General features: G+C 35.9%; 1 protein-coding gene across 2 annotated transcripts; it reads left to right on the top strand.

Moving 5' to 3' along the window:
• The first annotated feature begins 1,072 nt into the window (after positions 1-1,072).
• Positions 1,073-25,735, top strand: UBA3 (ubiquitin like modifier activating enzyme 3). Of its 2 annotated transcripts, XM_049640873.1 has the most exons (18): positions 1,073-1,140; positions 1,323-1,364; positions 3,200-3,320; positions 4,615-4,695; positions 8,384-8,466; positions 11,275-11,355; positions 15,171-15,214; positions 15,560-15,624; positions 15,927-16,082; positions 17,038-17,140; positions 17,312-17,425; positions 22,568-22,621; positions 23,386-23,422; positions 23,509-23,590; positions 23,926-24,026; positions 24,159-24,222; positions 24,363-24,417; positions 24,946-25,735. In XM_049640873.1, the coding sequence occupies exons 1-18, from the start codon at positions 1,121-1,123 to the stop codon at positions 25,029-25,031; spliced, it is 1,389 nt and encodes a 462-aa protein (XP_049496830.1). In that variant the 5' UTR covers positions 1,073-1,120; the 3' UTR covers positions 25,032-25,735. The 2 variants fall into 2 exon arrangements, with proteins under 2 accessions (XP_049496830.1, XP_049496832.1); XM_049640875.1 differs by lacking the exon at positions 1,323-1,364 and having other exon boundaries at positions 1,079-1,140.
• Positions 25,736-26,167: the final 432 nt, after the last annotated feature.

Here is a 26,167-nt window from a genome sequence, read left to right as displayed (position 1 = left end):
ACACAATCCAAAGCAGGATCCAGGCTCTGAGCTGTCAGCACAGAGCCCAAGGCAGGGTTGGACCTTACAACCCTGAGATTATGACTTGAGCTCAATTGACTGAGCCACCCAGGCACCCTGAGAGTTAAGGATTTAAACTGTATTCCTGAGTCTATATCTCATTTTTCCAACCTCCCGCTCCAAGAAAGGATACATATATGTATGTATAGATACATACATATATGTATATTTTAATATAATCTTTTTGTATTCATTCAAACACACATGTGCGTGCACACACACGCGTGCGCGCGCGCGCGCGCGCACACACACACACACACACACACACACACAAATGTATCTATCCATCTATCAGTGTATGTCCGACTGTGGAAGAAAATAGCCCCAAATTTTATTACCGTTTATCTTCAGGTGATGAGATTATGGGTGTTCTAAAGTATTCATTAATTTTGTGGTTTTTTTTCCTTTGTACTTTTCTTTTGTCTAAATATATATTTTGCCCCCAAAAAAGTGTTTTTTCAATTCAGTTCCATTGCCGCTTAACTTCTTATCTGACAGAATGATGTGACATTAAAAGATTACCACTGATATTCACAAAGGAAGAAAATAATCTCTCCATCCCACCACTATAAACCGATTTAGATACGTTTTATTCTTACAGTGAGTACCCTTATGCAAAAATGTTTCCTGAAAAGTAAAAAGTGAAAATTACTCCGATGCTTTGCGTCAGGGAAAAGGTCAGGCGTATGAAGATGGCTCTTTCAAAGAGTTTTTTCATAGAATATACCATTTTATATAATTGTTTATTAACATAAATTGTACAAACATATAATGTATTATATGTATATTTTTACTCAGCATAACATTACACACTGGGTAAGATTTATGTAATTAAGTGTAGTTAATCAAGATTATAATTACAAGAAAAGGCTTTAAAACCCGTCGTAGCCTCCGCGCAGTCAGCCCCACCCCTTCCTCTGGCCCCGCCCCAGTGCCCCTTTCCGCCCCATTGCCCCTTTCCGCCCCATTTCTTTCGACCGCGTTGACCCCGCCCCTTCGCGTCGTCCCGCCCCTCCGCCCCGCCCGCCGTGAGGGCACCTGGGAAGAGGCGGAGAACAATATGGCGGATGGCGAGGAGCCGTAAGTACTCGGGCTCAGCAGGCGTGCCGGGCCGGGCTGGGTTGTGAGAGAGCGCGGCGGTGGGCGGTCACCGCCGCCACCCGGGGTCCCCCAGCCCCCCGCCCCGTCCCCTCGCCCCCCCATCCCCTCGCGGCGCCCAATGTGTAGCGTGATGCTGACCCTTCTTTTATTCTCTCTTTTAGGGAGAAGAAAAGAAGGAGAATAGAGGAGCTGCTGGCTGAGAAGTTAGTGCTGCCGGGAGGCCGGGGCCCTCTCCGGGGACCCCCGCCTCCCCCGACCCCAGGCCTAGGGGACCAGCCGCAGCGGGCCCGGGGGGCTGGGAGGGGGGCACCCGGAGCGCAGGCCGCGCGGCCTCATCCCCTGACCCCCATCCCGCAGCCCCAGGGGCCTGGCGGGCCGCTCCTCGTCTCAGTCTCGGGCGGGCGCCGGGCCCGGGGTCTACCGCAGCAGGCCCTGCACCGGCCCGCCGGGGTGGTACTTGACCAAAAGTCTTGCGGAAGGACCCTTGAGCCCCAACCCCTCCTCCACCCCAATTGTCAAAGCCGTGACCTTGTGAAAAGGGAATCTTTCTTAAACACGTGAAACGGACCGTAGGCCTGTTTGGCCTTTCGTAAATACTGAGACAGTAGTATTAATTGCAAACTTTTTATGAGAACTTTATGCATAAGGTATTGCAGTAAGCACTTCAATCATTTTTGCAGAATCATTGGTTCTAAAAGGAGAGCGTTGATTCCAAAGAGCTTATTTTCCCCGGATAAGTTTTTATCAGATACTTAATTCTGTGCTGATGAGACAGATTTAAACAAAATGTTTTCCACCCTGGCCCACACCACTTAATGTTTCATCTCCCTACACGGGAGGGGAGGAACATACTCTTGCAGTGGGTGTGGTGAGTTAGTAATTTCTGTGCCAGTTCCCGGTAGCAGTGCTTTAGAGTCTCTACGAATCTCCTTCGGAGAGTTTAATTGCAATTGGACTGGAATATCCAGCTTAATTTCACATTCCTTCCCATCTTTCATTTCCTTTCCACTTTTGTTTAAAATGACAGTTAAGAATTGAATGCTTACTATATGCCATGCATTTTACTAAGTCCTATATGTGGATTATCTCTTTATCCTCGTTCTGACCTTAAGATGTAGCTACCACCTACACATGAGGTTTATGGCTGTTAGGTAATCTGCTGAAGGTCACAATGTTGTGGAACCAGACCCAGCTGAAATGTGACATCAAAACCTGTGGGCTTTATTGTTAGGCAGTACTTATTTGTCCCTTCGTAAAAATTGGGTATTACTAATACATTTGAAGGTAGCAACTGTGGGTTTATAGGAAATTTGAAAATTAAAAATAATCAGAACCAAACATGTATCTTGCATAGAATAGGAAATACATTTTGTATTTTGTTAGAGGAGTCCCTCTCTACTCAGTTGTATGTTCTAAAAAGTTTTTAGATAGTAATGCATATCTGTAGTGTAGTTGTAACCCCAAACTTTTTTTGTGTTGAGTGGAAACAACACCTCATAGTTAAGAGATTCTTTCTTGAAAATTGGGACCTCTTTCAGAGAAAAATGTGTAACAGTTCCTGTCATCAGAAATAATCATTAAATGACATCTTTCAAACTTGGAAATGACACATGAATTAGATTTGGAGCATCACACATCTGAAAGTGGTGTTTTTTTGTTTTCTGTTTTTCATTTTCCTGGTATAATTGTGTTGATGGAACAGACTTGAGGGGTTTGCAGTAATCTTTTATAAATTCCAAATGTAGAAAAGCCCATTTCTCACCAATTGACCAAAACCCCAAATTTGATCTTGGTTTGCTTTAGGATCCCAGAAGCACGTAGAATGATATATTTCGTCAAACGTGCTGTTCCTAACTTGAAATAAACTGTATAATAGCCAAGGGAAAATTTAAAAGCATAAGCCTAATCATACTGATACTTCCCTTTTTATTTGAGCAGGTCTGGTGTGGTTACTTTTTCATTTGGGGAAACCATAATAGTTGTAGGTGTGGCTTTTTCCTACTGATCTTTGCAGCTGAATTTACTGTGTTCTGTGCAGAATGGCTGTTGATGGTGGGTGTGGGGACACTGGAGACTGGGAAGGTCGCTGGAACCATGTAAAGAAGTTCCTCGAGCGATCTGGACCCTTCACACACCCTGATTTCGAACCGAGCACTGAAGTGAGAAACGTTTATTTTTAAGTAACTCCTCTAATAGTTTTATGTTTCAAAAATAATAAAATGCTTTCTTTCTAATTTGCTCTTTAATAAAAAAATACTAATACAATTGTGTAAGTTATCTTGAAATACTAAATTGAATATTTGCAACTGATTTTATTTGAATGACAAATATTTAGTAGTTTTCACATTTCTCATGTAATGTGTTGAAAATTCTCAAGAATAAAATAACTTTATAATCTGAATTAAGATTCTAAGTTATACTTCACTTAAAATTACAGTTTAAAATGACTTCTGAGACACATTCCCCATTTTAGTCCTACTCTGAGGAATTAAATTTGATAGAGATATACATGTACTTGCTTAAATTTTGAAATTTAGTTGAAATGCGCATCTTAGAATTGAGTATAATTGCATGTTAAAAATTATGACTGCTCTATAATAGAGGAATAGAATTTTGGACTGGGAGTGTTTAACTTAAGGCAAGTATTCAATTAGATACAACTTATTTTTTAATACAAGGTAGAGAATATCTTCTTTATAGTTAGTTTTTATGTCCTTTGTGTTTATAAAGAGATGTTGTTGAAATAGAAATATTATGCTATTCCTAAAATTAAGGTACAGACTCTTGGGTTTCAGTATAAATTTTCTCTCCTTTCATCTTAGACAGAATTGCAAGTATTTTGAATTTCTTTGGATAATCTACCTTTTATTTTTTTGCCTGATAATTTAAGATACTGGTGTTAAATGATTGTTTTAAATTGTATTTCTGCTGATGTACAGTTTTCTAAGAGTTTTATCCATTTTTTTCTTTCTGTTTTCTCTTGTTTTATAAATACCATTATTGTTGTTCTTACCTTTTTAAGACCTTTAAACACCTTGTGCAGTGCTTGATCCTCTGTTAAAGTTTTTACAAACTTTTCTCTTCTTAGGAAGTCAGTTAAATAAGTAAATTTGCTGTTTTCCATCCCCTTTCAGAGTTTAAAAAAAAAAAAAGATGAGTCTTAATTAACTAGGTATAGTAGTTTTTCTTGTTGGACATGAACTTTTAATTTCATAAAATGAAAATGAATTTAAAAACACTAAAATTGAAACCCGCTGAAATCATTGGGATTATAGAATTTCTGGTTCTACCTTGTTCATAAATTTAAAATAATTCATTGAATACAAAGTCTGCTCTTTATCTTCAGTTGCTTTTTTCACGGAAACATTAGAAACTTTTATGGCGATTGCTTTATTGATGGTACTTACAGTTATTATCAACCAGATTTTAATAATGCCTTTTCATTCTTTACAGTCTCTCCAGTTTTTGTTAGATACATGTAAAGTTCTAGTCATTGGAGCTGGCGGCTTAGGATGTGAGCTCCTGAAAAATCTGGTAATTTATACATATATGTATGTATATATGTATATATATATATATATAATGTATTTTTTTCCTCCTTGTGATAATTAGTCCTTTATCTTTTTCTGTTCTATTACTAGAAAATTTCTTTATTATGATTGTTAATCTTTTCTCCTGAGACTTTGTTAGATAAATTTAGCAGGTCAGATTAGAGATAGTAATTAAAATGATGATATAACTGTGGAACTTTTTACAGTCTAAAGTTTTCAACTGTAAAGTCATTGATAGAAATTCTTCTGTTTTCTTCTCTGGTCTTTATTAAACAAATCTTTGTGCTTCCTCTTGCACAGCAGTCATTAATTTCAGTGAAGTAAATAACAAAACTGGTAATTCCTATTTTAATGTGTAATTTCAAAGAATTATTTCTTCTTTTCCTCAAAATAACCCAATTAGGTGGATAGGATATTGTCCCATTTTACATATAGGGAGAACTGAGGTTCAGAGATGTTAAATGAATTGCCCAAGTTTTTCTGAAGAATAGTGATGTGCTTGGAACCTAATCCAGGTCATTAAATCTTAGTCAAGTGTGCTTTTCACTGAGCCATTAGGTCATTACAGGACTTAATCAAACAGTAATTTGTGATGGCCATAAAATAGTAAACTCATGAAATTTCAGAGAGCTAAGCCTTTTTTTTTTTTTTTTTTTTTTGTCAATTTGTTTTCACAGTATCATCTTAAAAGAGGGTACTCTGTAGTGAAGCTATTTCTGTATACTGGTTTGAAATCCATAATATGTGACTTGAGAGTTTCGTTGACTTTTAATAACCACAAAGTAGCTTTTTATAAGGCCTTATTGGCTTATTTAACAAAAATGGTGAGGGGAAGAATTGATTTAAAGGTGTTGTGTGTCAGGTGTTCGTTGGTGTGTCAAAAATTGGAAGTGCTAGAACAAACTCTTAGACAATGAGTAAAGTCACATTCACTGGCCAAATGAAGGACTTAAAAAGTTGGTCTTGGAGCTACAGTTTAAATGTAAACAGCCATATACATTTTGCTAAGAAAACACTAATGTCACTCCTAGTGGCACTGCAGAAACTTAATGCGCTTCATGGTACTTACTCCTGTGCTCAGTTCTGAAGGGATTGTGGGTCATCATGGTCTATGTCCCTAATGAATTTGAAATTTCATTGGAGGTACAAGTCGTACACAAAATAAATAGAATTATGTATGATGTACTATGTGATGTGGTGCCAAAATGACAGTACTTTCTTAAACATAAAAACCCTATTGCAGTACCAAGGAGTTCTAGAAAGGAAGGATTTATGGAGGATGGGTAGTGGTTTTGGTAGGCATTGTATGCAAAAATCTCCTAATGCTTAACTTTTTCTCTAATGAAGCTATTACCTGCAAATGTGACATATGGTAATTTTAAATGTAAATTAATTGGAGATTAGATCTAAGGAAGTCACCAAACAACTTTGATGCCTTGTAATTTATTGTTGTAATAACCGCTTAATAGAAGAAAACTAAAGCTTTTAGATTACCACTTGTTGCTTTGCTTATTTCAGACATAAATACCTAAGAGGTATACATGGTTTTTTGAATTGACTATAAGCCTTCTAAAGACTCATTCTAAAAAAAAAGGCTATGACATTAGTATTAATGATTGATCAATAGTTATTTAACCTCTTCACCCTCATATGCCAGGCATCATTTTGGAAGCTAAAGATACAGCCTTGAATAGTACTGACGGGTGTTTGTATTTGTGGGGCCTATGTTTTAGCGGAAGGAAAAAGACAAGTAAAATACATAATATATCAGATGGTAATAAAAGCTGTGGGGAAAGGAGGAATGCAAGATTGATAGCTTGGTAGATAGCCTGGTGAGAATGGAAGTGGTTTACAAAAAGGTGTTATTTGAGCAAAGGGGTGAGCAAGAATTCTTTAGGCAGAGAGAACATTTGGTGCAAAATCTGTCAAGTGGGAGCATGACCGTTACTTTTTAGGACAGCCAGGAGGTCATTATAGCTAAATCAGAAGTGGGAAAGGGGGAGCATTTTCCCATAGGGTATCAGAGAGGTAGTGGGAGGTGGAGGAGCTCAGAGTGAATATTACAAAAGGCTTTACAGGCTACTGTAAGAACTTTGCCTCTTACTGTGCGTCAGGAAGTCATTGGATGGATTTAAGCAGATGAGTTGACTTAATCTGACTTTTAACCTGGTTCACTGTGTCTGATATACAGAGAAAAAAGCTCAAGGAAGAACAGAGCAGGAAGCTGAGAGGCTGGTTAGAAGGTTGTTGGAGTCACCTAGGCAAGAGATGACAATGACTTGGAACAAGATGGTAGCATTGGAAGTGGTAAGAGGTGGTCAGGATGATGAACATGTTTTGAGATTGGAGTCAACAGGGTTTGCTAGTGGATTAGTTTGGGGACATGAGTAAAGGAGAGTGAAGGATGACATGAAAAGCTTTTCTCCTGGGAGGATGGAGTTTGCATTCACTGAAATGGAAGACACTGGGAAAAGAATAGATTTAGTGGTGTTGGTGAGCAAGGATGAATGAGTTTGGTTTTGGAAACTGTTAAGTTTGACAGGTCTGTCAGATGATGCTTTATCTTCCCAAATTGCCTGGGATCACAAGCACTAACGAGAAGTAAGCACAAGGGCACTCCACCTTCTGGCCAGTAAAGTAGGGGGAAAGCTCCTGAGTGAGATGAACTGGAAACCAATTTTTAGTGTTCAGATTTCTCATGAGTGTAGCAACCAAGTGGAGAACGTATTTTAAAGAGGAGGAATTGGTTCATACCCTGTCACATATCTCAGGTGGATATGATTAGAGAGACTGAAAATTGTCATTGGAGGTAGCGACATAGGAGTCACTGGTTACCTTGACAAGGGCAGTTTTCTGTGAAGTGGTGGTAGTGAAAGCTTGTTTAGTATAAGTGTGAGACAGGAATATGAGAAAGCAAGTATGGACAGCCCTGGAGGACATCTTGCTATCTAAGGAGGGGCCCAAAAGTAGGAGAATTATTGACACCCGATTTAATCTATTTCACTGACCAAGACCAGAAAAGCATGGTTAATTATTGAGACTTGGTTTTTTTCGTTCTGTTGCTTCTGCTGATAAATTTGAGCAGTGGTTGTACTGTTAGAATATGTGGCCTTATTGAAATGCAACCATTTGTTGCTTTTCCTTAGCTTTTTTGATGGCTTGTTCTTGACTCAATACTTCAAGGACACTCCTTTTACATGTGCTGTGTACGTATGTGTGTTGGTAATATGTAACTATGTAATAGTTATTTCTGAAGCACGACATACTTAATGTTATGTAAACTAAGATAAAGCTTGTAGGAATATTATTAACAATATTCTGAAAAAGAACAGCAAATTCAATTAATTAGTAAGACTAGTAAAATTAAAATAGCTGGCAACAGCAGCAAAGCAACAAACTTTACAAATGTGTTTACGGGATTATAAAACCGCTGCAGAAATGTCGAGTTGTTCTCTTTTGGTTGCAGACTATTTAAAGTTGAGTAGTTACACATTTTTGACCTTTACAAGAACTCTGAGTTTTATGTACCTTGTAAGACTCTTTAACCACTGAATACAATTATGTAGAATTTATTATTGAGCATTTATAAATTTAGAACTACATGAAAACAAATCTTAAAATTTCAAATGTGAGGAAACTTCTGCTTAATTGGATTTTTTTTATTCCCACAGGCATTGTCTGGTTTTAGACAGATTCATGTTATAGACATGGACACAATAGATGTTTCCAATCTAAATAGGCAGTTTTTATTTAGGTAAGTTTTAAGATCTTAGTTTAAAATGCTGATAATCACTTGAACTTGAGTACATTACAGTTTAATCATCTTTAAAAACTATGAGAGGGTCACACTCATTTTATTTAAAAAATAACTACCACTCCCTTTTTAGGTAAAATTTTGCAAGAAAATTTGAGCATTCTGGTGAAATTAGTTTTGTAAACAAATACATGATTTTGTTGTGTTTTTTAAAGAGATTTCCAAATGGTTTATGTGATTCGGGAGGTGATTGTGTTCTGAAGACGTGGAGTGCAGCCTTTTTCCTCCTGTTGATTTCATGAGAGAATAGTAGCCAGAATATTAGGCCCTAATGACATACATTGGTGGGAATTTATAAGCCAAGAGTTGTATGGTGACTCTGGGGCAATGAAGTTGTGACAGAGTTGGAACTTTGTTAATAGAAAGAAAAAGAAAATGGACAGTTAAGGAGAGAAGACCCAGGAACAAAGGGGTAATTACCTTCGACAAACATGAAATACAGAAAGCGTCTAGAAATGGATTGTTAGAAATGACTTTAAAAACTGGAAGTAGGCCATATATGCAGTCCTGAGGAAAGATTCATTAGTCAGTTTTACTATGTAGCATTTAGAGATTTGATTAGCTTAGATAGAAGTATCATTGATCAAAAAATTATACATATGGAGAGATAAGGACTTTCTATTTTTCTTTCTAGGGATTAGATTACTAGCAGAGAGTACTCAAATAGTTGTAGATATGCCGAATAAGCTTAGGTTAGCAGAGAAGGTAAAATTAAATTTTTGGATAGGCCTAAAACCTCTCTCTTTGTGGAAGATATTAAAGAGATTGAGGGATGGGTTAAAGTCAAGTTAAGGAAGTGCTGTAATTGCGATGTAAACTGTACATTTAACATTTAGGCCTTATCTTTTTGTTTATTTAGCCCTTGAAATTATCCTTCTTCACAGAAAACTTTGTGGATCCTTCCCGAGTGACACATTCTTAGTACATGAATGCTCTAAGAAAGATCCCATTGAATTCATTGGTTAATGATGATAGGCCATGACCTTTAGTTTGTAGCTAAAATAATGATTGAAAATCATAATGATAGTTAACATTTGTTGAGTACTTAAGATGTAGTAAACACTTTCTAAAGTCTTTATATTACCTCCTTTAATCTCAGAGCAGCCCTCAGGGCAGGTCATTGTTTTCCAGAATAAGCAATTAGGCCAGGGTGTCCTGCAAAGTTGATACCTGTATAAAGCCTTTTTGTTCAGAGGGCAGTTTTTAGGTGGAGCGATCTGATCCCCTAATTCTGGAAAGGCAAATTAGCAGTTTCTACAGAAACTGTCTAGGAGTTTTTTTATTTGGGTTCTACTGTGGAAGTGCATATAATCCACAACATTAAAGAATCAAGTTTCCTTTATCCCTTTTATCTAAAGAGCTCTGTCCAGAGTAGTTGAATACAGTACTGAAATCAGGTTCCTTGATTTGTACAGTCTAGTTCTAGGACAAAGTCAGAATAAAACTCTTATTAGAAGTTTTGAATCAAGAAAAGCACACTGCTTTATTGGAGAGGAAAAAATTGACCTGTTAAATTATTTTTCTTTAAAATTCCCATTTTAGGGGCACCTGGGTGGCGCAGTCAGCTAAGCGTCTGACTCTTGATTTGGGCTCAGGTCATGATGTTAGGGTTTGTGAGATTGAGCCCTCCGCTGGGGTCAGCATGGAGTCTGCTTAGGACTTTTTCTCTCACTCTCTTTCTCTGTCCCTCCCCCACTTGTGTTCTCTCTCAAAAATAAATAAACATGAAAAATTTAGACTTCTAAAAAGTAAGTAATAAAAAGTAATTTTTATTAGGAACATTGATTTTTAAATTTTCATTTATTTTTAAAGTATTCTGTGCTTATATATGAAGGAATACAAAGATATAAGAATATGGTCTCTTTCTTCCAGGTGTTCATAGTCTAATGGGTATGATAGATCTCTGTGTATAATGAAAAATATGTTGTGAAAAAGTAGTAACGAAGCTCTTACTATGCATGTGTGAGGGAGTGATTTATGTCTTTGAGGAGAATAAGGAAGTAGAAAGAAAATACCATTCGTACTGAGATTAGAAGAGAGAATTCTTTGTGTCCTTTTGTATCTATAGCTATGGTTCTTAACTAGGAGTTACCTTTTTAGGTCTTCTGTTTTTAGCTTCTTAAAAATGTTGGCAATATTTGCAATTTTAGATAATGGCTTTGGCATTGTCTCTTCTTCGAACACATGCATATGACTTCTTACGGGACATAAAATTTCCTATTTAATCAGCACACATGGGAAGAAGGGGATAAACGAAGGTTCTTGTATCCCCAGAATAAATCTCATGTATATTTCAGCCACCACCTCCATAGTAGCACCTTGAGGTTCTGGGGTTCAGGGCAGATTTGGAATGCTCTGAGTGTGGGATAATATTTTACATTAGGAAATGCCAGAGTGAAAAGTGGCCAGGAAACATGCCATTGTTATGCTTTATATGGAAAAAACAAAAATAAAAAACAAACACTTTCTATTTTCATTTAAGAAATATTTGATTAGACTTGTCAGTGCTTGTGAATTTTACAATTTTACAGTTGTATTGTAAATACAATTTGGAACATCAGCAATTGTTGCCATTTGGTGTTAGTGTTGAATGCCTAATCACTCATCAAAAGTACTTCGATAAAAGTATTCCTTCTAAATATCCTCTAAATAAACTCACCATGAATATTTTTTATGTCTGAAAGTAAATTATATAGATCATCTAGATTTATATGATGAATGATAATTTAAATATAATTTTTCCTGTAGGCCTAAAGATGTTGGAAGACCTAAGGCTGAAGTTGCTGCAGAATTTCTTAATGACAGAGTTCCTAATTGCAATGTAGTTCCGTATCCTTTTGACAAAAAGGTTAACTTTCAAAAGCATTTGTTTTTTATTATAAAAGAGATGTTTAACATAGAGAATACAGATAAGCAAAAAAAAAAAAAAAAATCAGCAGTAAGTTTATTACTGAGGTATCTGCTGGTGACGTTTTGTTTTATATTGCTTCCAATCTTTTCTTTAAGGTTATATAAATATTTTTTGCCCTAATTTTTAAATTAAGCTTTCACAGCCAGCGCCATTGTTTATTTTGCATTATTGCCCTTGATTTCAGTTTGAATTACATATCTCTTTTGCTAGACTGTAAGTCCTTGTCTGGCTATAGTTAATGTTTATATCTCCCTAGAGTAGCAGGCTGAATAGACAGTTACTGTATTATTAACCAAATGGAAGGTGTGTCAGAGTAAATTCATTCTTAGAAGAAATATCTTTTAAAAAAGTAGTGTTCTGTAGGTTTGGGGACCGTTCAGTATTTTATAGAAATTCAGGAGGTGAGCTTTGCTATTTGAGAAATGCCACAGGATACAAAATGAACAAAAAAACCAAATCTGTTTCTCTATACTAGCAGTGAAAATGTAGAAAGTGAAATTTAAAATACAGTGAATACCATTTACAGCCACTCAAAAAAAAGAAGAAATACTTAGGTATAAATCTAATAAAATAAGTATGTGACTTATATGCTGAATACTGCAAAATGCTGATGAAAGAAATCAAAGGTCTAAATGAAAGGAAAGGTGTTCCTTTTTCAAGACTTGGGTGATTTGACAGAGTAAGGGTGTCATGTCACCCTACATATGTACACAAGTTTAATACAATTTCTATCAAAATCCTGTATTGTTGGATTTCGTTGTTGATACAGATGAGATTCTAAAATGTATATGCACAGGTGACGGGACACTTAAAACAATTTTGAGAAAGAATACAGTGTGAGGAATCACTGTATCATTTCAAGACTTAATACAGCTACAATAATCAAGACTTTGTGGTGTTAGCAGAGAGAGACACACATTAGTAGAACACAGAAACCAGTAATAGCCAGAGGCAAATATGGCCAATTGGTATTTGACAAAAGTGCAAAACTAGTTCAGTGGAGGAAAGGATAATCTTTTCAACAAATTGTGGAGACTTGATAACCGTATGCAAAAAAAATGAATCTCAACTCAAACCTCAAAATTGAAAAAAAAAAAAAACTCAAGATGCATCATAGGTTTAAGTATACAATGTAAACTAAAACTTTGATGGCCGTCCGTGTACGAGAAAATCTTTGTGATGTAGGACTTGGTGAAGAGGCCTTAGACCACATCAAAAAAGTGTGATCCATAAAAGAAAAAAATTTGAACTATATCAAAATTAAAAACTTTGTTTTGTGAAGGGCCCTGTTAAGAAAATGAGATGTAATTATGAGAATGGGATATAATTATGAAGTAGGTATCTGACAAAGGACTTGTCCAGAATAAATAAAGAACTCTGAAAATTGAGCAGTAAGAAAACAATGCAGTTAGGAAATGGACAAAAAATGTGAAGGGACATTTAACTAAAGAAGATAGTTCAAAAAGCACATGAGAGTATGTTCATCGTTGCTAGCTATAAGAGAAATCCAAATTATGACCACAATGAAATATTACTACATACTTGACATAGCTAAAGGAGAAAATAATAAAATCAAATCCTGGCAAAGCTACAGAAAAATTGGGTCACAGATACATTGCTGGTGGGAAATGTAAAATGGTATAGCCATCTGGAAAATAGGCTGTTTCTTAAAAATGTGAATATATACTTTCTGTATAACTCAGTAATTTCATTCCTCGGCATTTACTCTAGAGAGACAAATACTTAGGTCTACATAAAAATTATTCTCGAATGTTCATAGCATCTTTATCTGCAGTCTCCAAAAACTGGAAACAATCCAAACATCTGTCACTAGGTGAATTGTTAATACTGGTATAACCATGCAGTGGAGTAATACTGAGCAATAAAAAGGAATTAAGGAAACATGCAACAAGTTAGGTGGATATCAAAGGCAGTATGCTGAGGGGCACCTGGAGGCTTGGTTGAGCATCAACTCCTGATTTCGGTTCAGCTCATGATCTCGCAGTTTGTGAGATCAAGCCCTGTGTCAGGCTCTGTGCTGACAGCAAAGAGCCTGCTTGGAATTCTCTCTATCCCTCTCTCTGCCTCTCCCCTGCTCTCTCATGCGCACCTTCTCTCAAAAAAAAAAAAAAAAAAAGACATGGTGAATGAAACATGCCAATCTCAAAACATCATATATTGTATGTTTCCATTTAAATAACATTCTTCAAATGACAAAACTACAGAAATGAAGAACAAATTCCTGATTGCCAGGGATTAGACACGGATTGGAGTGACTCTAAAGGGTTAGCAGGAGGTAGAGCGTTGCCTTGATGGAATAGTCACATGTCTTTATGGTGGCGGCTCCACAAATCTACATGTGTTTGAATGACAGCTGTACATACTCATTTTTATCAATGTCGTGTTTTTGGTTTGGATACTATGCTATAGTCTCTAAGAGGTAACCACTAGGGGAAACTGGATGAAAAACACGGGACCTCTTTGTACTAGCTTTGCAACATTCTGTGGATCTGTAGTATTTCGAAATAAAAAGTTTAAAAAGGCAAATACAGGCCCCTGTAGGGAAAAGGATGAAGAAGAATATGCATACTGTTAGATCTGTGAACTTTGAGTATTTTGTAGAAATCTAGGGCATAGAATTTCTTAGTGTGGATCCTGGGTCCCCCTATTGCTGTTTCTCCAGTGTGTGCTCTGGTTCTCTTATGACCTCCCTGTGCTAGCTGCAGTTTATGCCTCCTGTTTGCCAAGCATTCAGAAGGAATAGAGGCCTGAATGGGTGAGGGCTAGAATTGAATTTGTTTTTTATAGCTTTTATAGTCCAGAATAAAAAATCTAGGACAAACATAATTTATATTGTCCCGTTTTTCTCCATTTTGCTTTTTAAAAATATATGATGGATAATTATAATTTAGAGAAGTATAATATATATTATTAAATAGAAAATTGCTCCGTTAGAAAACTTAAAATATTTTGTACACGTGTGCTGTTAAAATGCTACCTACTATGATTGATTAACACCAACAGCCATTTGAATGGGGTTCTCTTTGCAGCATCCAGACAGGGAAGGACTGCTGATAGAATTTTGTAGGGTAAAAAAGAGAGAGACTTGGAAAACTGACTTAAATGAGAGAAGAACAAGGATTTGTTCCTCCCCCCCGCCCGCCCCACTTACTCCCAAAATAACAAATCACATTAGTACCTGAAAAAGCTATTGGAAACCTGGTTTTTTAAAATTAGCTTCGCAGCAGTAATTCCTATTTTTAATGGAAAATGTTTGATATATAACTTCGTATAAATTCAAGGTGTACAAGGTGTTCATTTGTCCTAAGTCTTGTAATCGTGTGCCTCAATGGGAACTGTAATGCGTGTTTCCTTCACTAAAATCCATATTGCCTCTTTGCTTAGGGCTAATGGTGTGTTTGGGGCTAAAACACACAGTCTGCTTTCCCAGGATGTATGGTTTGATATTAAAACTGAAGTCTAGTAGAGAGTATAACAGAGACATAAATATAATATGGGAGTTCAGAGATGAGAGAACTAAGTAGTTAAGGAGAGGAATGTTTAGAAAAGAGGTGTTGTCATGAATTAGGATTGTGTTCATTTTGTCACATTCCCCGGAACATTGAAGACTTATGTCTTGTTAAATACATTTATAATTTGTTCCTTATGGCATTGTTAAATTCACTTTATAAATTAAAAACTTAACAGCTTAAGTTCCTTTACTTATATCCAGACATTTCAACAAGATTCAAGATTTTAATGACACTTTCTATCGACGTAAGTTGTCCACTTGAAATTAAATTCTCACTAAATTCTTCCTGTATTTTATTGCTATCTATTTGAAGGTTGCTAGCTATTTGAGGGCTGTTTCTTCATTTGTTTTCATCTCTTGGTGTTTGCTTTTCAGTAAGGTTGACTGAACAGAGAATGCCACTGTTGTAATTCTTAGTTGATATCATTAGCTGCATTTTTATTTGTTGTCTTGAGTAAAGATTACTCAAGAATTAGGAGCTGTGTGTGTTTGTGTTGTAATAAAAGGCGGGGCTTTATTGTTTCTTAGAAAGTGTGAATTATTTTGTGCAATGGCATTTTTAAAAGCTAAACTTGCTTTTTCTTCCATAGAATTTCATATAATTGTATGTGGACTGGACTCTATCATAGCCAGAAGATGGATAAATGGCATGCTGGTAAAAACTTTAGTGTTGTTATGATTCTTGGAAGTTCTTGCTGCTGCTTCTAACATACCAAAAATTAGAATACCATATCATATTTTTGAAAAATCATTTTAATTTTCACTCAAGTAGTTGTGCTTCATTATTTATTGCCAGTCATTAATTTTCAGGTGAGAATATAAATTGCTAATATCATAATCCCTTGATTTGATAATCTAGTGCTCAGTAATGTGATTGACTTGTGAAATTACTTGACAGCATGTTATCTTTTTTTTTAATTGTTATTCCCCTCTTCTACCTTCAAATAATTTTCCTAGATATCTCTTCTAAATTATGAAGATGGCGTATTAGATCCAAGCTCCATTGTCCCTTTGATAGATGGGGGGACAGAAGGTTTTAAAGGAAATGCCAGGGTGATTCTGCCTGGAATGACTGCTTGTATTGAATGCACACTAGAACTGTATCCTCCACAGGTAATCAAAAAAGCACCTGCATTTGCGTTTGTGTTACAGTCTCTTGGGGGGTAGAGTTAGGATTAATTATTAAATCTAGTTCAGTATTTAGGATTTTTAATTACGGGTGATCATATTTTAAAAATCATGCTAAGAAGAAATATAAGAAATTATGGTCTATTTCTAGAAACATAGGAACCAAATATCACAGTTTGATACTATTCTCTTTTCATAATTCCTTTGTATTCATTTTTTCTTTTGGAGAGTAGGGATCAAGGGCCAATTCTAAAGTTATATGTTGGGATAGAGCTATACCGTGTTTTCTTTGGTTTTTGCCTGTGATTGTTCCGGGGAAATAAAGATACCAGGGATGAGAATGATCCTTCCAAAGATGGGCCTCTTTAAGCTACATACCCACTTTAAGGAACAGTTAGAATTTTGATTTAAAAGTAAAAATGATTTTAGGGGCACCTGGCTGACAGTCAGCAGAGCCTGTGACTCTTGATCTCAGGGCCGTGAGTTCCAGCCCCATGTTGGGTGTAGAGCCTACTTAAAATAAAGGTTAAAAAACAAAAAGAAATAATTTTATTAGTGTTTACTTGGGATTGATTTAACTCTGTGAATTTGCTTTTGTTTTGGTTTGTTTTATACCGTCATATTTAAATATGCAAACATAATGAAGTGCTCATATTTGAGAAATTATTTGGCACTTTTCTTCTCATGATCTAACAAAGCTTAAATTTTGTACATGTAGGGCAAACCTATTGTTACAGGAAGATGAATCTAAGGCAGGTGACTCAGATGCTCTTTTAGTTTTAGAATTATTAGTGGTATAAAATGTTTTGTTTTTATAAGAGGAAAGCTAAGATGAATTAAAACCTACTATCTACTTTTAGGGAGCAGTCCTAATTAGAAGTTACATTTTAAAATAATTCATTGTTTAAAATCCACTAAAAAAGGTAAACTGTGCTTTCAGGTTAATTTTCCCATGTGCACCATTGCATCTATGCCCAGGCTACCAGAACACTGTATTGAGTATGTAAGGATATTACAGTGGCCTAAGGAGCAGCCTTTTGGAGGTAATAAACTGAATTTCATAATCCGGAATTATGTAAGATATATATTTGTTTATATTATCCGTTTGTGTAATTACATTAAAAACAAGTTGATTTAAGTTTACATGTTTCTGTCTTCCTCTCCTGCTTATTTTTTCTTTTTCTTTTCTTTCTTTTTTTTTTCCCCACTAACAGAAGGAGTTCCATTAGATGGAGATGATCCTGATCATATTCAGTGGATTTTCCAAAAATCCCTCGAGAGAGCATCACAATATAATATTAGGGGTGTTACCTATAGACTCACTCAAGGTAAGTCAGTGAATTGTCATGAATTATAACCTGGGGATGATCCCATTTTCAAGGGTTGGGATGCTCTGAAAGAAATAACGGATAAATGATTTCAGATAGTACCAGCCATTTGCGGCTCAAAGTACCATGGAAATAATAGTTTCCAGGTGTCCCAAATTTGGTTGGAAGGAACAGAGTTTGACAGAATCCATACTACTTATTAGCTAGAGGAATTTAATAAAATCTTACTGGAATTGGAAGAGGCCCTGAATCATCCAATTTGAACCATTCATTTTATCTTTCACTGAAGAGGAATGTGTCACGTCCTGGGACCATCTATGTCACATTTGGATAAGACTGTCAAGACAATTATTTTGTGTATTGAGCAGAAATCTCCATCTTTAGTTTGGTCTGAGCATTGCCCCAGCATACACCATAGATAAATCAGTTCCCTTTTGAGTAATAGCCTTTAACATATTGACAACAGTTATCATATTGCCTGCAAATCACTGTCATCAGCCTTTCTAGTTCCTTCAAAGCTTTGACATGTTGCCTGATGTTAAGTTCCCATCGTGTTGTTTTTTCTAACCATGTTCCAGTTGTCCATATTTCTCTTAACTATCTAGGGTAGAATGCAGCATTCTAGGTTTGGTCTTAAAATAAACTTGTGATAATTGGTGCAGTCTTAGAGGAGAGCAGGGTTTTTTGTTATTTCTTTGCTTGTTATTTATGTTGATGGTATACTTCTGGTTCTTTAAGGTTACTGTCTACTAAAATCTGAAAGTTTTCCTACATGCAGTTGCTAAGCCCCATCTTCCTACTATAGGTTTGGCAGGTTTTTGGGGTAGTTTTAATACACAAGTGTAGGCCTTTACAAGTTTATTCTTTAAAAAATTTTCTTAATGTTTATTTATTTTTGAAAGAGAGAGAGAGCATGAGCAGGGGAAGAGCAGATAGGGAGAGAGAGACACAGAATCTGAGGTAGGCTCCAGGCTCTGAGCTGTCAGCACAGAGCCTGACATGGGGCTCAAGCTCACGAACCGTGAGATAATGACCTGAGCTGAAGTCAGGTGCTTAATCTACTGAGCCACCCAGGCACCCCTTTACAAGTTTATTCTTAAACCTGCTGTTACCTCTCTATATGTGCTTTTATGCCTGCCAGGTTGTCTCTTTTTTTCCAGCATCTTTTCATCTGTTGTTTTGATAATCATTCTCTATCTCTTTTCCAAATAGTTAAAAATTTTTACAAGACTTAAGACATCCAGGTGGCTAAAAGACACATGAAAAAATGCTCAACATTACCCATCATCAGGGAAATACAAATCAAAACCACAATGAGATACCACCTCACACCTGTCAGAATGGGTCAGATTAACAACTCAGACAACAGATGTTGGCAAGGATGCAGAGAAAGAGGATCTCTTTTGCACTGCTGGTTGGAATGCAAACTGGTGCAGCCACTCTGGAAAACAGTATGGAGTTTCCTGAAAAAGTTAAAAATAGAACTACCCTACGACCCAGCAATGCATTGCGCTACTAGGTATTTATCCAAGGGATACACGTGTGCTGTTTCAAAGGAGCACATGGACCCCAATGTTTATAGCAGCACTGTTGACAATAGCCAAGTATGGAAAGAGCCCAAATGTCCATCAACAGATGAATGGATAAAGCAGATGTGGTATATATTATACGATGGAGTATTACTCGGCAATCAGAAAGAATGAAATCTTGCCATTTGCAGCAATGTGGATGGAAGTAGAGGGTATTATGCTAAGTGAAATTAGAGAAAGACAAATATATGACTTCACTCGTAAGAGGACTTTAAGATACGAAACAGATGAACATAAGGGAAGGGAATAATAACAGGGAGGGGGGACAAAACATAAGACACTCTTAAATGCACAGAACAAACTGAGGGTTGCAGGAGGGGTTGTGGGTGGGGGGATGTGTTAAATGGGTACGGGACATTAAGGAAGACACTTGTTGGAATGAGCACTGGGTGTTATACGTAGGGGATGAATCACTGGAATCTACTAAAATCATTGTGCTATATGCTAACTGACTTGGATGTAAATTTAAAAAAAAAATTGTTTTTAACAAGGCTCAAGTAGCTGAGAACAGACATTTGAATCATACTTCTGGTTAGGCCCTTTTAGGTTTATCTCATTCTTTTGATCAGGCTTTCTTGAGTACTTGTTATTTCTTTGTCTTATTCACAAGGATGTCATGAAAGACCTTTCCAACTGCTCTGCCGAATCCTGGATATACTATCTTCCATGTTTCCCTGGGTTACCTAGTTACTTATCACAGTAACTGAGTCCAACATGACTTAACTCAGTGAACAATCTTAATGCTCAGTCTAGTGATCACTGCTTCCTAATGTAGGTACTCACAGTTCATCCTTCCAGAATTTTGTTCCAAGTTCATCACTTAGTTCACTAGAAAAAAGGCTTTGCCATCTTTTTGAAAATCTGTTTCTCTTCTGTGATTATTTCCTTGTATTTACTGAGGTCCTGGTAATGTCATTTAAAAATTCTATTACATGCTCCTTAGTGCTTCCTGTACTCCCCCTACTCTAACCATTCCAACCTGCTTTGTGTTCTTTTTAAAAAAAATTTTTTAACATTTATTTTTGAGAAACAGAGACAAAGTGCATGTGGTGGGAGGGGCAGAGAGAGAGGAAGACACAGAATCTGAAGCTGCCTCCTGGCTCTCACCTATCAGTACAGAGCCTGACATGGGGCTCAAACCCACGAACCATGAGATCTTCACCTGAGCCCCCCAGGCGTCCCTGCTTTGTGTTCTTGAACACACCCAACTCATTCCCACCCTGGAGCTTTAATACTCCTAATTCTTTTTTTTTTTTTTAATACTCCTGATTCTTATACCAGGAATGTTCTTCTTTGGATCTCCTTAGGGTTGGCTGCTTATCCCTCAGGTACCAACTTAACCGGTTTACTCCATCATTCAACTGATAATGACCTCGGAGCCATTCACTATCAATGTTCATATAATTTCTCAGAAATAATGGTAGTCTTGTTTTCCTATGCAAAGAATATTTCATACTTAACACTTTGATACATCCTTGCCCTGGAGCCTTTGCCCTTACTATTTATGAAAATGCTCTTTCCACAGGTCATTGCATAGCTAGATCTTTCTTCTGCTTTAGGTTTCAGCTCAAATTAATGACCTTCCTGAGGAGGTCATCCCTGATGATCTACTTTAATGGACCTCTTCCACCATTGTCAACTCTACCATATACCTTGTTTTACTTTCTTCATAAAGCTCTTCAGTGTATGAAAGCAGAAGGAAACTCTGTAAAAGCAAATACATGTTTTCACTGCTACTCACGTAGAATGGTGTCTGGCATATAGTGCACATTTGGCAACAGTTTGAATTAAATGACTTAATTTTGTCCTGATCAGGAACTGTAAACTCATTTCAATATGCAGCCTCTTTCATCCTTCCATATTTAGCAAGGCTTGGTGTGTGCTTTTGAGCCTGATGATTGAGAGCCTTGACAAAGTACAGAATCAAAATTGGAAGTAAAGGGGGTGGGGACAAGAAGTGAGGAGTGGGCGATGAGAATCATTTTGGCTCTTATTGGGCAATGTGTCTTACATTCCTCACTGTGACTACCTGTTCTTCCTTTCAGTACATCCTGCTGTATGTGGTTCACTGGAGAGCTTCTAGTTTAACCATCATGAAGTTAGTTCCTCCCTACTTCCCCTTCTCTGAAATTATATGTATTCATACAGTCAGAGTTAGCTTTTTAAAAATTAATTAATTTTAAATTTATTTCTTTTTAAAAGTTTATTTATTCTGAATGAGAGAGAAAGAGCACAGGAGAGGCAGAGAGGGAGAGAGAGAGAACCCCAAGCAGGCTCTGCGGTCACAGCACAGAGCCTGCTGTGGGGCTTGAACTCATGAACCATGAGATCATGACCTGAATCGAAACTAAGAGTCAGTCGCTTAACTAGCTGAGCCACCCAGGCACCCTAAGTTTAGCTGTTTATTTATTTTGAGAGTGATGGGGAGAACGTGTGAGTCAGGGAGGGGCAGAGAGAGAGGAGACATCAGATCCCAAGCAGGCTTTACACTGTCAGCACAGAACCTGATGTGGGGCTCAGTCTCACAAACCGTGAGATCATGACCTGCGCTGAAACCAAGAGTTGGTCACTTAACTGATTGAGCCATCCAGGTGCCCCCAGAATTAACTTTTTAAAACAGGTTTCCAAACTTTTTCACTGTCTTTGCTCCATGTCTTCTTAGATTGTTTGGCCTTTTTCTCAGTTTTTTGAAACCTGCCTGCACCTAAAGTCTGGGAACACATTTTTAAATTCTCCCTCAACTCCCAAGATAATATGGCTACTTTTTTCTGAAGTTTTTGTGTTCCAAAATGAACAATTCAGATATAGTTAGGGAATATTTATTTTGTACTTAAAAAAATGGTAGAGGGTGGGGCTTTGTTCATTCCTAATCTGTGAATACTGATATGCAAAACATGAGACAGAAATAGAGTACAGTTAAATATTTTGCATAGTCCATATTATAGAGGGAAATGAGACGATGAGGGGCAGTTTCTCTGTTTGTTGTAAGTTTCAGGGAATCAATAAAACTATTGTATGAGGAAAAATTAGTTAACTCTTGTTCTTTATACTTTATTCACACTTCACTGAGGATAGTATAGTAAACTGTAGCAGTTAAGATTATGCACTGGGGAGCAGATACAGGTTCATATGGCACTCCTATCACTTTATTAGATGTATAGTTGTGGATATTTGTCTCAACTTCATTTTCCTTACCTTTAAAATCAGAGTGATAAGACTAATAACAAGGATGTTATGAAAATTCTGTCGTATCTTAATCTTCATACTGTACCTGAAATACAATAAACACTCTAATTGTGAGCTGTATTATATTGTGTCTTTTTTATTTGAAGCTTAGTAAAGAGTTTTCTTTGATACTGTAACTGGTTTAAGATTCTGAACATACAACAAAGTGATGGGAATGTGAAAGAAGATCATTTCATTGTTAAACTTAAGTCTATTTTCTGACTTGAATGCCTGAAAAATCAAGTTGTGGAAAATGATATTTAATAATCAGATTGTCTAAGACACTTTTTAGAAGAAATGACCGTCTTTTAATCAATATATTTTTCAGGAGTTGTAAAACGAATCATTCCTGCAGTAGCTTCTACAAATGCAGTCATTGCAGGTAGGGGAAAATGGCCATACTTAATTTTGTTTTCTTTCCTTTAGTTTTGATTCATTAAATTGACATTATTGCAGCTACTTGATTTCAGAAAACTAGTATTTTAGAAATTTGGTATCTTCTTAGGTAGGGAGGGTGTAACAAAACTGCAAAAAAGAACAAGCTATTGGATCTGTACATATTTTGTTTTAAATTATGTCATAAAGTGCTCTGTTGTAAGGGGATATTATATACCTTTCCTTTTTTTTTTAAATTTTATTATTATTTTTTTTAATGTTAATTTATTTTTGAGAGAGACAGAGACAGAATGCGAGTGGGTTAGAGGCAGAGAGAGAGGGACACACAGAATCCAAAGCAGGCTCCGGGCTCTAAGCTGTCAGCACAGAGCCCGACGCGGGGCTCGAATTCACGAGCTTTGAGATCATGACCTGAGCCGAAGTTGGACGCTCAACTGACTGAGCCACCCAGGCCCCCTATATACCTTTCCCTTTAATCAGTGTAACAGATTGCTCATTAATCTAAAGAAGAGGAAGGAAAACATGCAATGCTACTCTCTTACTTGGATTATATAAAACAAATATACAATTTGTTACTTTCTCAGTGTTTTAAAGAGTGTGTGTATGTATATATCTATATTTATCTGTTTTTTAATCAATAGCCTTAAATGTTTATCTGTTCTGATTTATAACTGACTTTTTAAAAAACTTATAATTTTAAATGTCTAATTTTCATTGAGTTGAGGCACCTTTATTTTCTCCCCTCTTCAGCTGTGTGTGCCACTGAGGTTTTTAAAATAGCCACAAGGTAATGGATTTCATTTTTTAATATCTATGTAAATCTGTATTTTGACTTGGCTCAATTGTATAAAGATGAACGTTTTTTCATTACAGTGCATATATTCCTCTTAATAATTACTTGGTATTCAATGATGTAGATGGACTGTACACGTATACATTTGAAGCAGAGAGAAAGGTAAGTACTATTACACTAATGAAAACTTGTTTGATCATGCATAGTTTGATTTTTACGTATTAATTACTGGTTAGAAATATGAGTGAAATTGCCTACATCCTATGTATTCTTTAACTTCCAGAAACCTACTTACTATATATCTTTTGCAGTGTAGCCCAAAATAAATACTGTGTAGCAAAATAATTTAGGAAAACAGGTCTATTATGAAAAACAGATTTTAAAGCATGAAAATTTATTTGTAGGAAATATTATAAAACAAGTTGATTTTCATTTCATATTTATAGATTATTATTGGTGTGTATGCCACTATTATATATTATGTTTTATGTGTTTAGGAGAACTGCCCAGCATGTAGCCAGCTTCCTCAAAATATTCAGTTTTCTCCATCTGCTAAATTGCAGGAGGTTTTGGATTATTTAACCAATAGTGCATCTCTGTAAGTGTTCTGGATTTTTGTTTTATTATAGAAATAATTTTTCTGATTTTAAAACTTTAAAAACTAGAATTGTTTTTTAAGAAGTGATCTTTGATTTTTTAATTTTATTTTGTTTTCCCTATCATAATTTAGGCAGATGAAATCTCCAGCCATCACAGCTACATTAGAGGGAAGAAATAGAACACTTTACTTACAGGTAATCAGTGTTTGGTTGTTTTTTTGTTTTGTTTTGTTTTTTTGTTTTTCACAAAACTATATTACAAGTCTTTTTTCTCATTATATTACAAGTTCAATTTCATTTAATGTGCTTTACATTAAAATAATTTTGTTTTCTAGTCAGTAACTTCTATTGAAGAACGAACAAGGCCAAATCTCTCCAAGACATTGAAAGGTATTTTAAAGATTAAAAAAAGAAAATGTTTATTTATTTTGAGAGAGAATGCATGAGCAGGGGAGGGACAGAGAGAGAGGGAGAGAGAAAATCTGAAGCAGGCTCTGTGCTGTCAGCACAGAGCCCGATGGGCTCAAACTTACAACTATGAGATGACCTGAAACTAAATCAAGAGTCTGTTGCTTAACCAACTGAACCACCCAAGTGTCCTGAAAGCTATTTTGAATGAATATATTTACTAATCATTTTCTTCTTTTTTTCTCTTGGTAAAAGTAATGAATCCTTATCCTAGGTAATGCCTTTAAACGATGGTTTCATTATAATTATATCTTTAGAAATGATAATAGAATTGTTCTTTCAGTAGAATATTAAAAAAACTCGAAGAAATCAAAGATAGTATCACCTTGATTAAAGAGAATTGGATTTTGATGTTTATCTAGACCTTAAATGTGTACTTTGTATGTGTGTGTGTGTTTTGCTTCTGTTGAGATTTTTTTGCTTGGGTTAATTATACTTTTTCTATTATAGAATTGGGACTCGTTGATGGGCAAGAACTGGCAGTTGCTGATGTCACCACACCACAGACTGTACTATTCAAACTTCATTTTACTTAAGGAAAATAAATCTGCACATAATAGAAAACTGATGGAAATATTATATATTACATGTATGCTAAGAAATTTAATGTCATTTTTAGCGTTAGTGTTGCTAGAATTTGACTTTTTTATATAAAGAACCACTCTTTTTTTAAATTTTTAACTTACCTTGAAGACAGAATTTTGGGGTTGGTATTTGTAAGCATTTTCATTAATAATATGGCAAATGATATCTGGAGAGAGAGATAATGAGCAAATGTATTTCTTTAGAGGAGGAGGCAAACACTCTGATGCGTGACTTCTGTTATTATGGTCACAGAACGCATTCCTCATTTTTCATTTGAGCACCCCCATATAGAAAAGATACCCCTTTAAAGAAAATTAGAAAATAAAGTTTTAAATAACATTAAACATTACAACCTGACATCTAGAGCATATTGAACATAGCCTACTTCTTGCTTGATTTAATATTCATTTAATTGTGGTTGTCCAAATGAATATTAATTATTGCAAAGGTTACCGTGTCCATAATAATTTGTAAATGGTGTAATAGCTGAATACCTGTGCATGGAAATGGGAACTATTTTCATGTTTACTTGTAGTGCCATAGAGGCCAATATGCACAATATTAAAGCTAAGACATGGATGTTTAAAAGAATCTAATGTTCAAACAGTTATCACTGATGCTTTCACACTATTTATTAATAAAATCATATATTGTCTACTTTTCTCACTGAAAATTTTTAAGGTATATTAAGGATAGTAAGTTCCATAGTGATGTACATTGCAATAATTTTTAAATGTGTAGCAGGATTACTAATACAAAACTTTTATGGTACCACAAGAAATAGCTACGGATTTAATTTGCTCTCACATAATAATGTAATGAAATGGAATCTTTTTATATTGTCCTTAAAATGCCCTTTTCTTCCCTAAAAAATTAAGCCTTTAGACAAAATTAAGTGTAAGTATTGAAAAATTAGTTTTAGTGTCTCAATGTGGGAACATGCACTATGTGTTTTTCACTTAGATGGCAGTGTTCTATTCAAAAGCTTTATGATTACCTGTCACTAGGTTAAATTTTTATTTATTCTTTTTAGCTCCATACCAACGTTTGTTTCATTATAAAATCATATAATGAGATACATAGTTAT

Source organism: Panthera uncia, chromosome A2, assembly GCF_023721935.1.
Source record: "Panthera uncia isolate 11264 chromosome A2, Puncia_PCG_1.0, whole genome shotgun sequence".
NCBI classification, from domain to species: domain Eukaryota; kingdom Metazoa; phylum Chordata; class Mammalia; order Carnivora; family Felidae; genus Panthera; species Panthera uncia.
This window is presented reverse-complemented; position numbering and strand designations above follow the sequence as displayed.